This window comes from Schistocerca piceifrons, chromosome X (genome assembly GCF_021461385.2).
Source record: "Schistocerca piceifrons isolate TAMUIC-IGC-003096 chromosome X, iqSchPice1.1, whole genome shotgun sequence".
NCBI lineage: Eukaryota > Metazoa > Arthropoda > Insecta > Orthoptera > Acrididae > Schistocerca > Schistocerca piceifrons.
Window position 1 is genome coordinate 292,666,040 of NC_060149.1, and position 15,648 is coordinate 292,681,687.

Sequence of the window (15,648 nt, forward strand, 5' to 3'; positions counted from 1 at the left end):
ACAGTATATTTTCCCTCGGAACTGTAAAACTTATCAATCCTTTGAATAGTTATGTTTTTATACACGGACGTAGAATTTCCCGGCACTTTAGAAAACGAAACTCAGGGAAGAAAACTTCTTTTGGAAAGATTTTTGATGTGCAGCAACATATACGCTGCATTTTTTCGTATTACAAAAGTATAAATTCGAATTCCACCAAACACCGCATGTTACGTTCCGAACTATTGTAATCGAGATTGCGATGCGCTTTTGTAAGCCAGTCATAGCTCATGTCACGTGATCCTGCCAGCCGATGACAGTGGATATTCAGACCACAGGACACATGATGTAGTCAGTTAACAGCAACATCACTTATGTAGCGCAGATATACAAACAGGAAAAGTTAATGTTTTAAATTAATATACATGGTGTTGCTACAAGAAAAGCAAAGCTTTCACATATAATATTGGTCTCTAAGGTTAATAAGCTGCAAGAGTAGCTAAGCTTCCACATATAATGTTGATATTTTTTACGCATGTTACACTTTATGATACGTCACACAAATGTGCTATTAAAACTTTTAGCCGATTCCAGCGACTTTTCCTCAAAGTTTTCCACAAATAAATTAGCTACCGCAGAGGAGAGAGAGCTTCCCGTAGCACTACATCAATTTGCTCATAATAACGACATGCGTGTCTGATCTGGGCTCAAAATACTTCTAAATGGCTCGTCATCAAACGCTCTGCGATTTAAGAAATTCATAGTACATTCTCGCACATAGTTCAACTTGCGTAAAAGGAAATTTACTGTGAAAGTAATGCTTTTCAAACCACCATTTGCAATATTTTCCCGCGACCTGTTAGAAATAGGTACGTTTCAGTAGTTGTCAGAGAGCACCAGATAACAGGTGCTACTGCACTTTGGCAGCTGCTATGACGCAGGAAGCCCGTATGTTCGTATGTGTAAAACATTAAAAGATCTTACATTATGTTACAAAAGAAAAAAGACATCAGAGGATACTCCAAGAGCATCAGAATTTCGTGAATCATACTAAAATGGCACATTTCAAGTCCATACTTAAAAAGCATATTCATATGTCCAGATTCCCAATGAAGTAGGCCTCAACCTGCCATTGAGCTTTTTAGAGTCGGTTGCGGGATGTATTAACTCATTTTTGATTCCTTATTATGGCACGATGCCATACGTGCTAGAAGATGAAAACGTGCACTTGAAATGCCGCGGGCAGTTGAAATTAGCTAATAGTGTGGAACTAAACACTTTGTTTCAAACATGTTGACTGCCTCAGCGTAAAAGATTAATAAAAGCCAAGTTTCCTTAGCAAATCGACAAAAATAACTTCATTGTTCTGCAAGGCGATTAATGCATAGCTGTCAGAAAAGTGGAAATCCCCCCTCTCTTTCGAGTGTTTGAGATACGTCAAAGATTTAAAAAATCGAATTTTCAAAAATACGTTCATTTCGTAGCACACATCTTTCTCAAGAGTCTGATACATAAAACATATATGTTCGAGGAAATGTAAGACATGTTAGTTGGTCTTAAGTGTGCTGGAGTGCAGTGCTACCCCTCTTCACACAGCATTATTCTATCGCACGTCACTGTATTTCGCTCCACGGCATTGAATGTGTATATTTTGTACTGGATGCCATCAAACCATATTCAGGACAGTGAAAATTAAAATGTTCTGTGGTGCCTCTCCTGCTCCCAGTCGCCGGCTTGACATCTTGCCCCTCTTTAAAAAAAAAACTCGCAATTAATACTGGATGGGATTATTTGTAATCAGGAGAACAGGAACTCTTCAGAAAATTTGCACACTTTATTGGCTGTTAACTAATAACTTTCTGTTTTGGGTGACATAAAATTAAATATACGATACATAACCCCCCCCCCCCAGAACCATAGACCTTGCTGTCGGTGGGGAGGCGTGCGTGCCTCAGGAATACAGATAGCCGTACCGTAGGTGCAGCCACAACGGAGCGGTATCTGTTGAGAGGCCAGACAAACGTGTGGTTCCTGAAGAGGGGCAGCAGCCTTTTCAGTAGTTGCAGGGGCAACAGTCTGGATGATTGACCGACTGATCTGGCCTTGTAACACTAACCAAAATGGCCTTGCTGTGCTGGTACTGCGAATGGCTGAAACCAAGGGGAAACTGCAACCGTCATTTTTTCCCGAGGGCATGCAGCTTTACTGTATGGTTAAATGATGATGGCGTCCTCTTGGGTAAAATATTCCGGAGATAAAATAGTCCCCCATTCGGATCTCCGGGCAGGGACTACTCAAGAGGACGTCGTTATCAGGAGGAAGAAAACTGGCGTTCTACGGATCGGAGCGTGGAATGTCAGATCCCTTAATCGGGCAGGTAGGTTAGAAAATTTAAAAAGGGAAATGGATAGGTTAAAGTTAGATATAGTGGGAATTAGTGAAGTTTGGTGGCAGGAGGAACAAAACTTTTGGTCAGGTGAATACAGGGTTATAAATACAAAATCAAATAGGGGTAATGCAGGAGTAGGTTTAATAATGAATAAAAACATAGGAGTGCAGGTAAGCTACTACAAACAGCATAGTGAACGCATTATTGTGACCAAGATAGACACGAAGCCCACACCTACTACAGTAGTACAAGTGTATATGCCAACTAGTTCTGCATATGATGAAGAAATGTATGAGGAGGTAAAAGAAATTATTCAGGTAGTGAAGGGAGATGAAAATTTAATAGTCATGGGTGACTGGAATTCGACAGTAGGAAAAGGAAGAGAAGGAAACGTAATAGGCGAATATGGATTGGGGCTAAGAAATGAAAGAGGAAGCCGCCTGGTAGTATTTTGCACAGAGCACAACTTACTCATAGCTAACACTTGGTTCAAAAATCATAAAAGAAGGTTGTATACACGGAAGAAGCCTGGAGATACTAGAAGGTTTCAGATAGATTATATAATGGTAAGACAGATTTAGGAACCAGGTTTTAAACTGTAAGACATTTCCAGGGGCAGATATGGACTCTGACCACAATCTATTGGTTATGAACTGTAGATTAAAACTGAAGAAACTGCAAAGAGGTAGGAATTTAAGGAGATGGGACCTGGATAAACTGAAAGAACCAGAGGTTGTACAGAGTTTCAGGGAGAGCATAAGGGAACAATTGACAGGAATGGGGGAAAGAAATACAGTAGAAGAAGAATGGGTAGCTTTGAGAGATGAAGTAGTGAAGCCAGCAGAGGATAACATAGGTAAAACGACGAGGGCTGGTAGAAATCCTTGGGTAACAGAAGAAATATTGAATTTAATTGATGAAAGGAGAAAATATAAAAATGCAGTAAATGAAGCAGACAGAAAGGAATACAAACGTCTTAAAAATGAGATTGACAGGAAGTGCAAAATGGCTAAGCAGGGATGACTAGAGGACAAATGTAAGGTTGTAGAGGCTTATCTCACTAGGGATAAGATAGATACTGCCTACAGGAAAATTAAAGAGAACTTTGGAGAAAAGAGAACCACTTGTATGAATATCAAGAGCTCAGATGGAAACCCAGTTCTAAGCAAAGAAGGGAAAGCAGAAAAGTGGAGGGAGTATATAGAGGGTCTATACAAGGGCGATGTACTTGAGGACAATTTTATGGAAATGGAAGAGGATGTAGATGAAGATGAAATGGGAGATACGATACTGCGTGAAGAGTTTGACAGAGCACTGAAACACCTGAGTCGAAACAAGGCCCCGGTTGTAGACAACATTCCATTAGAGCTACTGACGGTCTTGGGAGAGCCAGTCCTGACAAAACTCTACCATCTGGTGAGCAAGATGTATGAGACAGGTGAAATACCCTCAGACTTCAAGAAGAATATAATAATTACAATCCCAAAGAAAGCAGGTGCTGACAGTTGTGAAAATTACTGAACAATCAGTTTAATAAGTCACGGATGCAAAATCCTAATGTGAATTCTTTACGGACGAATGGAAAAACTGGTAGAAGCTGACCTCGGGGAAGATCAGTTTGGATTCCGTAGAAATATTGGAACACGTGAAGCAATACTGACCCTATGACTTATCTTAGAAGAAAGATTACAGAAAGGTAAACCTATGTTTCTAGCATTTGTAGACTTAGAGAAAGCTTTTGACAATGTTGACTGGAATACTCTCCTCCAAATTCTGAAGGTGGCAGGGGTAAAATACAGGGAACGAAAGGCTATTTACAATTTGTACAGAAACCAGATGGCAGTTATAAGAATCGAGGGACATGAAAGGGAAGCAGTGGTTGGGAAGGGACTGAGACAGGGTTGTAGCCTATCCCCGATGTTATTCAGTCTGTATATTGAGCAAGCAGTGAAGGAAACAAAAGAAAAATTCAGAGCAGGTATTAAAATCCATGGAGATGAAATAAAAACTTTGAGGTTCGCCGATGACTTTGTAATTCTGTCAGAGACAGTAAAGAACCTGCAAGAGCAGTTGAACGGAATGGAAAGTGTCTTGAAAGGAGGATATAAGATGAACATCAACAAAAGCAAAACGAGGATAATGGAATGTCGAATTAAGTCGGGTGATGCTGAGGGAATTAGATTAGGAAATGAGACACTTAAAGTAGTAAAGGAGTTTTGCTATTTGGAGAGCAAAATAACTGATGATCGTCGAAGTAGAGAGGATATAAAATGTAGACTGGCAACGCCAAGGAAAGCTTTTCTGAAGAAGAGAAATTTGTTAACATTGAGTATAGATTTAAGTGTCAGGAAGTCGTTTCTGAAAGTATTTGTATGGACTGTAGCCATATATGGAAGTGAAACATGGACAGTAACTAGTTTGGACAAGAAGAGAATAGAAGCTTTAGAAATGTGGTGCTACAGAAGAATGCTGAAGATTAGATGGGTAGAACTAATGAGGAGGTATTGAATAGGATTGGGGAGAAGAGAAGTTTGTGGCAGAACTTGACTAGAAGAAGGGATCGGTTGGTAGGACATGTTCTGAGGCATCAAGGGATCACAAATTTAGCATTGGAGGGCACCGTGGAGGGTAAAAATCATAGAGGGAGACCAAGAGATGAATACACTAAACAGATACAGAAGGATGTAGGTTGCAGTAGGTACGGGAGATGATGAAGCTTGCACAGGATAGAGTAGCATGGAGAGCTGCATCAAACCAGTCTCAGAACTGAAGACCACAACAACAACAACAACAACAACACATAAAACCAGTAAAGACAAGAGACAAGCAATACAGTACACCTTTCTTCAATCCTTAGCTGTTAGCATTGTTTTCTCTCGAATCTTGATACTGCTTTACATAGCGTGCTTTCCTTTCTGCGACAGAATCTATTACCTCATCAAAGTACGTCAAATTTTTTGCTACATGAAAAACCGAAATATCGTTGTCTAATACAGTGTAAGCAGTTAATAAAAATAGTACCCAAGACTGGTGTGGTTTCTCGATCTGATTATGTCTATTTTGTCACTGCTAAATAAAACAATATAGGCCTCTCTAACACTGCAGAAATTGTAACACACACCAAATGAACGAGACTGTTTTGGCACAAATGGTCATTTTTGTAACACGTCAGAATATAATTCATGAAGACCAACATAAAATACCTATTAGGCCTACTACAACCAAAAAGCTTTATGTTAGAAAATAGTTTCACATTTCATTCATACGTTCCAGTTTCTTGTGCATGAGATTGAAAAGTAGTAGTACGAGATTTTAATATAAATTTGGAATCGTCATATACTTCCCTAATTTGTGTGATGTCCTTGTTTCCTCTCGTTCATACAAACAATCTTGTCATGACTAATTCTGGAACTATTCCTGCCTTTGTCAAAACTTATTCGCCGGTTAACTTCACTAACCCTGCCACAATCACCGGTTTAGTTATCCCTGATTATTCTCTGGTTAGGAGTTATGTTCTTACAAACCATTTTCCGCACTACTTCCAGAATACAACTTAAGCGGCTGCTAGACGGGGACTATAGAACTGGCACTTACTAATGTAGTGATATGGCCAAAAATTTTCTGACAAAATTTCATTTTCCTGGATACACTGAGAAGATAATACGTAACCTTTCTTACCTGTTGTTCCTGCTAGTCATTTATTTCCACTCTGGTAGTTTGAATCTCTCGATTTCCCTAGTAATTATAACAATGCTGATCATTTGCAAACCCAATCAACCACACAATCAGACAACGATTGGCGTTCCCTCATTCGGCTTTACTCCGCTCAGCTTGTATAGCCCGGTCCCCTTTTGCCTGCAGGAAAGTTTATTTCTAGATGTGACATGGATTCCCACGACAGACATCACGAACACTATGCACGCATTCAAAAATCAACTTATGGTTTTGTTTTTTTTCCATGGGACCAAACTGCTGATGTCATTGGTCCTTAGGCTTACACACTACTTAATCTAACTTAAGCTAAGGACAACACATACACCCATGCCCGAGGGAGGATTCGAACCTCCAACAGGGGGAGTCGTGTGAACCGTGACAAGTCGCCTGAGACTGCACGGCTACCCCATGCGGCTTATGATTCATTCAGAAATCAACTTACAGAGTGTGTTCAAAAACCAACAGGGATGCCCCCCTCCCTCATCGATCTGGGCCTGCTGCACATGCGTGAATCTGGCATCTTGGGTGCGGCAGTAAAATTTTTCCTGGTTGCATCTAACTGCTTGCTGTGACTGCTTACACAGGAGCAGCCACATTTCTGTAGCCAGAAACGGGAGAAGGTACTACTCATAACTGTGCAGGCGCATGAGACCACTCATAACTACTAAAATAAAGCTAATGTAAACAGTTGTGATGTCATGCTCATCAGAGGCAATTTGTTGTTATGTAGCACTGCATGGTCTTCCTAAAGCCTTTGACACATTTTGCTGTTGGCAAATGCTTGTATGAGCACTGTGTTTTGTTGTTGTATATGGCACGTTTCCTTTGCAATTTATGTTTTATTTTCGATTTTTTTCCTCATTCACGTTTTATTGTTGCAGTATTATTCTGCAGTGGGGGGATACAGTAATATCCTTTGTTAGAATGTTGATTCTTACCAGTCAAAATTACAAAAATTTAACTGAAAACTGAACGAAAAATTCCCGGGTTTTTCCCAGATCTCCTGGATGTCCCGGGTTGTATGCACCCTGTAGTGCATATTTCAAAATTTCAAGACTTTTGTGATTAGTATATTAGTGACAACTCATTATCACGTGTAACATCTCAGTAGGTTTACAAACATTACAAAATTTTCCCAGTGAAAATACATCCACATGTTGATCATTAACAGAACTGAATTACAGTTTTATCTTTATAAGCAATAAAATTTAAATTCAACTAAAGCGCGCGAGCACTGGCTAGTTGGTGGATCATCGCCGGTGTTGGTAAGTGTTTTACTATGGGTCACTTTGTCTGTCTATTCCGCCCTCTGGATTTGAAAGCATCTGAAAATTGGTGCAGAACAGCTAATACTCACCAACACTATTCCTTGGTCACACCAGATACTATTTGCAGTTCCATAGTATGTCCCTCCAATGCAGTGTCTGTAGTGGTAGCAAAGCATCATTCTTATTTAATGGTGTTGCCCTCCTCATCCAGGGCTGGTTCGGTTGTTCTAATGCACATACTTTTGGGGCTGAGTTGTGGCTGTTCATGACCATTAGTGATCCAAAACTTTCCTTGACCACCTACAATGATTAGGTTCATTGGTGATTTGTAGATTTCTCATACGAGCCTGCAGCTTTTTGAAATCAACAAAAGTTTCTCAGCTGCATCTTGACTGAAGACTTGACCTTGTCTTGTTGATGATGATGGGATAACATCTTCAATGGCAAAAAATTGCCCTGAGCAATCTTTATTTTATGTGCTAGTTGGACTAGCTTTGTCAGTCGAAGTCTTATCTTCCGCATTCTGACTGCCTGTGATATTAAGTCCCACCCAAGAATAACCATATGACTACATTCTCTTAAAATGACACATTCAAAGGGCTGTCTCTGTCACTGATATTTATTCTTGCAAATGTCTTGCAATGTCTAAAAAAAACTGTAACAGCATTTATCAGTCCAAATGGTAACTCTATCACAAATTATCAGTTATCATTCAGGCCAGATAAACACAATGATGTTACGTTAAGTAACTGCAATACCAGAGTGAAAATTTAAGAACATCAGAGTTGGCACCTTTTGAGTAACATTTTCAATCAACAATATAGGAAGTGCTCAAATATATTCTGGAGAAAACTGGTATCTGAGGTCACTTTGTGAGGGAGTGATAACAAATATTATGCTTATGGAAAATCAAAAACACTAACAAAATGGTGCAGACTTCCCACAGTGCGTTAATTTTCACACCCGTCCAAAATACCTGTGCTACACATACAAACATTTTATTTCCACATTGGCCAATTAGTTATAGATACTTTAATTCATGTCTCAACTTTTATCTTCTTCTGGGAAAGGTTTTTAACACAAAGGTTGAAACTGAAATTTATACAATGAATTTCAAACACCACAAAACAGCATATAACTTACATGTCAGCTGGGCCTCCAGATGCAAGATCAGAAGTTGTATCCAAATGAGGATGTGGAGGCTATGTGGACAAAAGTTTACAAGAATTAATATCACTACACTAAGCAACATTCATAGCAATGTATGAGACTGAAGTAAACTTATTTTCTAACATCATGCCACAGTACACAAGGTAATTAAAACTTGTGATGCCACAGAGATACATCAAAATAAAATGATTAACCAAACAAGTATTACAGTCCAGTACAATAATTCACAAATTAAAGAGATTGAGATTCTATGATGATTTTTTTTTCCATTCATGCTACATAAATTAACATACAATTCTAAGTGTTGCTTGAGAGAGGAAGCACCGTTTGACATAAACAGATATTCAATGAACATTTTTATTTTATTTGTTATCTCTCACCTGCATTACTGTGTGTCCTGTGTTAACATATACAGGCTCCATATAACCCTGACCTTTCACTGCTGTATCCATATGAGGAATTCCTGTTTCGTGTTGCATAATTTGTTGATTGCCAGCAGCAAGGTTCTGCCTAGGTATTTCAGTTGCTGTCATCAGTATACCAGCCTGTGGCATTTTATCACCTGAGATTATTTCTAAGTTTTGACATGGTACATAAAGCAGAGTAGGGGCTTTCTGTTGTGCCAAGTTAGTGTTCCATTCAGTTGTGTTTGCAAGTGTTGGAGGTGGCATCGCTTCAGCAGGATGTTGATAAGTCAAAGCTTCTGAGTGCCCAGCTTTCTGAAGACTTTCTAATCCCTCTTGCTGTAAATGAGAATGTCCGGGACCACCAACTACCACATTTTCAACCTTTAATTGTTGAGGCATACCACCAACAGAATACTGGATAACATTCTGCTGAGTGTTTACATTCAGCAACAGTTCTTGTGGCGTCCCCTGCTGGTGTAGTACATTCTCTTGGCTAGTTTGACAATGGTCAGGTTTCTGTGTAATCAGTTGTTGTAGCTGATTTGACAGGGCCTCAGACTGTGTTAACACATGCTGCTGTGGTATCACCCTTTCATGCTGGACAATATTTTCTTGCTGAGAAAGTGTTTTGGTCTCACCAGGCATTACTTGACATATTTGAGTCTGTCCAAGCTCGTTTGAAGTTTTGTTCTGATATTCAGAACTTACACTTTCTTCTTGACTTTCAAAAACATTCTGGGATGCATACACATCTTTTAATGAAGTTTCACAGGTTGCCACTACATGTGATCCAGTATCTGAGGTAACTGCTGTTGACATATTTTCCAAATCTTTATTGTCCTTTTGTACTATGCCTTCTGGGAAAAAATTTCCGCTGAGTATATGTGGGGTCTGCAGTTGATTTGTGCTGTCTGGCATTAGTGTTGCTTCGGGTGTAGCCTTCATAAATTTCACAGCTGAATCTTCCTGACTTACACCAAAATTCTGTTGTAGCTGCCCTTGCACATGCTGCTGGTGTGTAATCACAAGTGTATTGGTTTTGGAAGATTGTTGCCTATATTGGACCACTTTGGCTTTACGTTTAGTTAGCACATCTCGACTGAACTCACTAGATGAGGTTTCGTACTGATTGCTTTCTTGGCTCATAGTTATATCCTCCTCTGTTGTAATGGTGGACTCCTCTGCCCATTCTGATACAGATGTATCATGAACGCAAAGTAGTTCTTTCTGTTCAGTTACCATTTGATTTTGTAACAGTTCTTGCTGTGCTGATGAAACTTGTTCTAAACAGTGCATTTGGTACTGTGTAATAGGAGGCTCTACTTTTACTACAGTTGGCTGATTTTCATGTAATGTGTTTTTTTCCTCCAGAAAATGTGATTGTTGACTCTTTTCCTTCTGAAGGTTATCTGTAAAGTGCAAAACATTTTCTTTCACTTCAGATCCATATACAACACCCTGGATCACATCATGACTGCCTGTCACTCCCCCATCTTGTCTTTCTAAACCTGGTTTGTACTCACTCTGAGAATATTCTTCTTTCTTAGGTGGCTGATGCATGGGCACATGTTCTCTTTCAACTACCTTGGTTGCTATATCTTGACACAATTTTAGTTGCTCTGATAACTGCTCTTCTAATAATGGCATCTGAGCAATTACAACAGGCTCCTTATATTCTTGTTGAGGCAAAGTAGGAACAGCCTGGCGAGTTTCTCCTCCCAGAGAAGTCACAAACATACTCTCGGGTTGCACAGGCATCTGTTGCAGTTTTATATCACTCTGAGTTATCATTTCACCTGTGGAATACTTTCCATCCACACGAGAAACAAACTCACTTTCCTGTGGCAATCTCTCTCTGTTTTCAGATGTCATCTCTTGGGACTCATGCCCTGAAACCTGTTTTTGCTGACTGTCTCCAAACTCTTGGTGGCTTGGTTGCTCAAACTTGACTTTTTCAATTATATGACCTGTCAGTTCATCCTTCTGTCCTTCATGGTCAACTAAAACCTGTTGATTCCGAGTTTCTTGTTGAGCCTGTATCATTATCGAGAATTGTTGCTGTACAGGTGCATTTGGCATAAACTTATTATCTGGGCCAATGGCACTGTACTGTTGATCAGCTGGCGAAATTTCCTTGTTACCTGTCGATGGCAGTCCACTTGGCTGCTCTTGAATTGTTAGTTGACTATTATCTTGTAACTGAATCTGACTAGGTACATGATCCTGCCATGGAATTTTGTGACTCTCTAGTTCAACAGACTGATTTTCAGGTGTAGGACAAATCACACTAGAAATTTGCTCTGGCAACCATCCCTCCTTGACACTTTGAATTACATTATGTGATTCAATGACAGTTTCTTCTGATGAAATGTTTTCCTTTCCATACGACTTCTGTGGAGAGAGAGACTGTGGAGTTATCTGTTCCTGGATGTACTGTGATCCTTCTACAGATGAAATCACTTTGTTAATATTACAAGTGTCAGAGCTATGGTCTTCTGGTGTAGCACCTTGTGAATTATCAACTGACTGGTAACATATTCTGTCTTCCCCCAATTTCTGTGGTAAACCTGGCTCTAAGACAGATGCAGGAGTGTCGTACTTTCCAGATTCAAAATGTTTCTCAGTTACTTCCTGTGACTGAATTGGCTGATCTGCGACAACAGCCTCACCGTGTTGCCATGTTTGTCTTTGCTGGTATGCAAGAACTTCTGAGTCTTCTTGAGGGAACATTCTGTCATGTGTAGTAGTTTGTTGCTGAGTATTCACTTGGTTTGAACTACCACTAGAAATCTCATCTAGTTCATGAGAAAGTTGTTGTGTGAGAGTCTGATGTTTCTGTATTGACTCCAGTGCTATTTTGTTTCCATGATAAGATTCTTTTGCTTGCTGCAATGCCTGCTGAAGTTGTTGAATGCTTTGTTGGCACTTGGTAAGATCTTGGTGGCATTTCTCTTGCTGCAGAACCTGTTGTTGGATGAGTTTTAGTTTCAACTGTCGTTCAATATGTAAAATATTTTCCTCTTCTTGACTAAGTGGTACATGGGGAATGTAAGATGGCTGTTGATGCATCTGAGCAGTGGACTGACTTGGTTGAGACAAATATGTCTCTACTGCATACTGAGGTTGTGACTGCATGTGAAAGATGCTGATATCAGTCTGCATCTCAGTACTCTGAGCAGTTGGCACAATATTGGTTTGCTGAACATTATCAATTTGAGATGGATGCTGTGTGTCAGGCACATTATGTAGAGCACCTTGATTCTCACTAACAGGTATCTGCATCTGAACAGATGATAAAGGATGTTGGGCCAATGCTGAGTGGTCAGAGACAGGTCCATAGCCATGCTGGAAAATTGTTCCTTGACTACTATATGATTCATCAGAAGTGTCAGTCGGAATGTAGGTTTGATTTGCCTGTTGGAAGGAGAAGAAAAAATCTGCTTTCAGACAAGATGAAATTTTAGATATTCACAATTATTTATAATGTAAAATAAACTAAAAATCATGACTATTTTAACAGTTTTTGATACTGGGATTAAGCTTTATAATTATTACATAGGCAGAAAAAAAAAAACCACCTGATTAGCAAATAATATCAGCCTCCTAAAATTTGGTAGTTCTTCAATCACTATTTTTTTCATTTTACGATCACTGTTTCTATGACCAGTACAGTTTTCAAAAGCCCCCCACCAGCCAAAATTCTAAATTCACACAAATCTTTAATGGAACTAAGTTCTTACAAATCACTTATATCTGTGTGTAACTCTATATTTCAACTGATATACCTACATTAGTATGCTGTAAGTTACTTTCTATTCTTTAAGGGGGTAGGATGTCAAACGAACCGTCTTGGAGCAGGAGAGACACCACAGGACATTTCCACTGTCTATACTTTTACGAATAAATTCATAAAACTTTGTCAGCATGACCAGGAAGGATTCAGGATTCACAACCATAACAGTGGAAGTTAAAAAAAAAACAACAAAATAAAATTTTTTTACATGTGAAAGTTCATCATTTTTTCACTTCTATTGGCTGTGTTTGTTGCTATAGGTACAAGTTTCTTCACAAGTAAGAGAGATTATTCGATGAATTTTGCACAGCATACAAACCATACTTACAGGTGTATGAAACTCTAAAAATTATTTAATTTATGAAAAAATGAATGAGCTGTTACATTTTAAACTTCATGTTTAGAAAAAACTCAAATTTTATAGTTAATTATCTCAATTTTTACCACAGTTTTTAATAGATTTGGAAAATTCTAGAGTTTCATACACCTGTAAGTATTGTTTGTATGCTGTGCAAAATTCATTGAAGAATCTCCCTTACATATGAAGAAAAGTGTACCAATAGCAACAAATGCAGTCATTGGTAAGTGAACAAAAGGTGAAATACAAATTTAAAAAAATAGATTATTTTCTTATATTTTTGAACTTCCAATGCTATAAGTGTAAATCCTAAATCCTTTCTGGTCATTATGACAAAGTTTTATGAATTTATTTTTAAAAGTATAAACAGTGGAAATTAAAAATTCCTGTGGTGTCTCTCCTACTCCAAGTCGTCCCGTTTGACGTCGTACCCCCCTTTAGGACATTATCCTATACTAACACCTTTAACTTTAATTTTCTAACTGCTTTTCTTTAATTCCAGAAACCACTGCAGCCAGATGGTCCATCATCATCATCATCATCATTATTATACAGATGATATAGTACATTAATTTCAAAGCCTCTACTGATTACGCTCATAAAATCCTGTCTCGTGGATCCTCTTGCAATTCTTCTGATCAAATAACATGTTCAAAGGAGATTAATGTAATTTTTCTGTCTGTACATTATTTTATGCAGAAGAAATAAAATTTTAATATACTATGGTTATATAATTGTAAGCTCTAGTACACGCAACATGTAGAAAAAAAAGATTTAAAATAAATTAAAAATGAACAAGTTCACACACACACACACACACACACACACACACACACACACACACACACACACACACAAAAAGCATTTTCTACATACATACAAAAAATGTGCCTGTGAATGCTGGAAAATTCAATGGTTAACTGTAGTTTTCTACAGAATGACACAATAAATTTGGAAATTTTCATGAAAAATTTGACACTACTGCCTATTGAAGAAAGTATTTTAATAATTAACAATAATGGAAATTCCTGGATGGAGCAATATGTAAAATTAGGGAAAGGCAACCACTCACCTATAGAAGACTAATGCATGGAGCACAGTAACACAACAGAAAAAAAATCCCTTGAAACTGCATCAATATTCCTGCAAAAACTCTGACCCCTGTAAGAGTCTCAGTATTTTCTAAAGTCCTTATCTTTAGCCCAAACCTAATTTCAACCATGCTGGGCTTGTAATGGACTTTCTTTCCTTTACTCATTCTTTGCAGTGGAAACATTTCTTCGCCCCACCCCAACGGTAGCCAACCTAAAACCCATTTAGAACCTTATTTACAACACTTCCAGCCTGCCTCCAACTGCAATGATCTTCCTTTCCTAAATCCCTCCACTGTGAGTCCAACATCGCTCATATATAACACACTGCCATCCGTAACCTGAAAATCAGTCCACACCTTATCACCCTTCCCCCAGTCAAAGACTATACCACAGACGGTATGAATCACAGTGACTACGTGGCTGACGGTTTTCACCAACTTTCTGACACGTCTGCATACAAGTCTCCCCAGCATAGAAGTCCAACATTACCTCAAGCAGCTTCTCAAGGCCTTAGGTCCATCCAAAACCCTGACACCTGAATCCTATTTATCTCCCTCCTCACACCAGCAACCCCACGCATTCCTACCTTTTACCTATTCCCATAACTCCACAAACCTAACCCTACAGGTCTCTCTATTGGTCATCTCATCGTGGCTGGGTACAATGCTCCCAAAGAACAAACCTCTGCCTTTGTTGACCAACACATCTCATCTCAACTATTGTCCATAACATCCCATCCTACATTCAAGACACTGCTCACTTCCTTCACTGTCTCTCCACAGTTCCTGTTCCATTACCACCAGAATCCTTGTTGTACACCAATATCCCCCACACCCCAGTCTTGCAGCCATGGAACATTACTTTTCCCATTGTCATCCTTATACCAAACCCACCATCTCTTTCCTAATCTTCCTAGCCAACTACATCCTAAACCACAATTACTTCAATTTTGAACATTAAATCTACAAACAAATCCATGGTACTGCCATGGGTACTCACATAGCGCCATCATATGTCAACTTACTTATGGGTCATCTGAAGGAATCCTTCCTATGCAGTCAACCCCTACAACCTCTTGTATGACAGATGCATTGATGACATTTTCATGATCCGGACTTACAGCAAGGACAACTTTCACTCTTTCTTCCATAACTTCAACACCCATTTCCAAATCCCCTTCACATCGTCTTTCTCAGCTCATTGAGCCACCTTCATAGATGTATATCTCCACCTCTCTGATGGTTCCTCAAATACATCAGTCCATATCAAGCACACCAACCACAAACAGTACATCCTCTTCGACAGCTGTCACCCATTCCATGTCAAAAAATCTCTTCCTTACAGCCTCACCATCCATGGATGCTGCATCTGCATTGGAAAGCAGAATTGTCAAAATATTCCGATAACCTTACTACAGCCCTCACTGATAGGCAGTAACCTACATAGTTCGCCCATAAACAAGTCTCTCATTCCATC

General features: G+C 39.1%; 1 protein-coding gene across 1 annotated transcript in view; it reads right to left on the reverse strand.

The window, feature by feature from the left end:
- LOC124721111 overlaps positions 1-15,648 on the reverse strand; it is a 335,377-nt gene that overhangs the window by 158,413 nt on the left and 161,316 nt on the right. Inside the window, exons 13-14 of the mRNA XM_047245929.1 lie at positions 8,901-12,341; positions 8,494-8,552 (exon numbers count right to left, since the gene is read on the reverse strand). Coding sequence (XP_047101885.1) covers positions 8,494-8,552; positions 8,901-12,341 — 3,500 coding nt within the window. The remainder of the gene's footprint in view (positions 1-8,493; positions 8,553-8,900; positions 12,342-15,648) is intronic.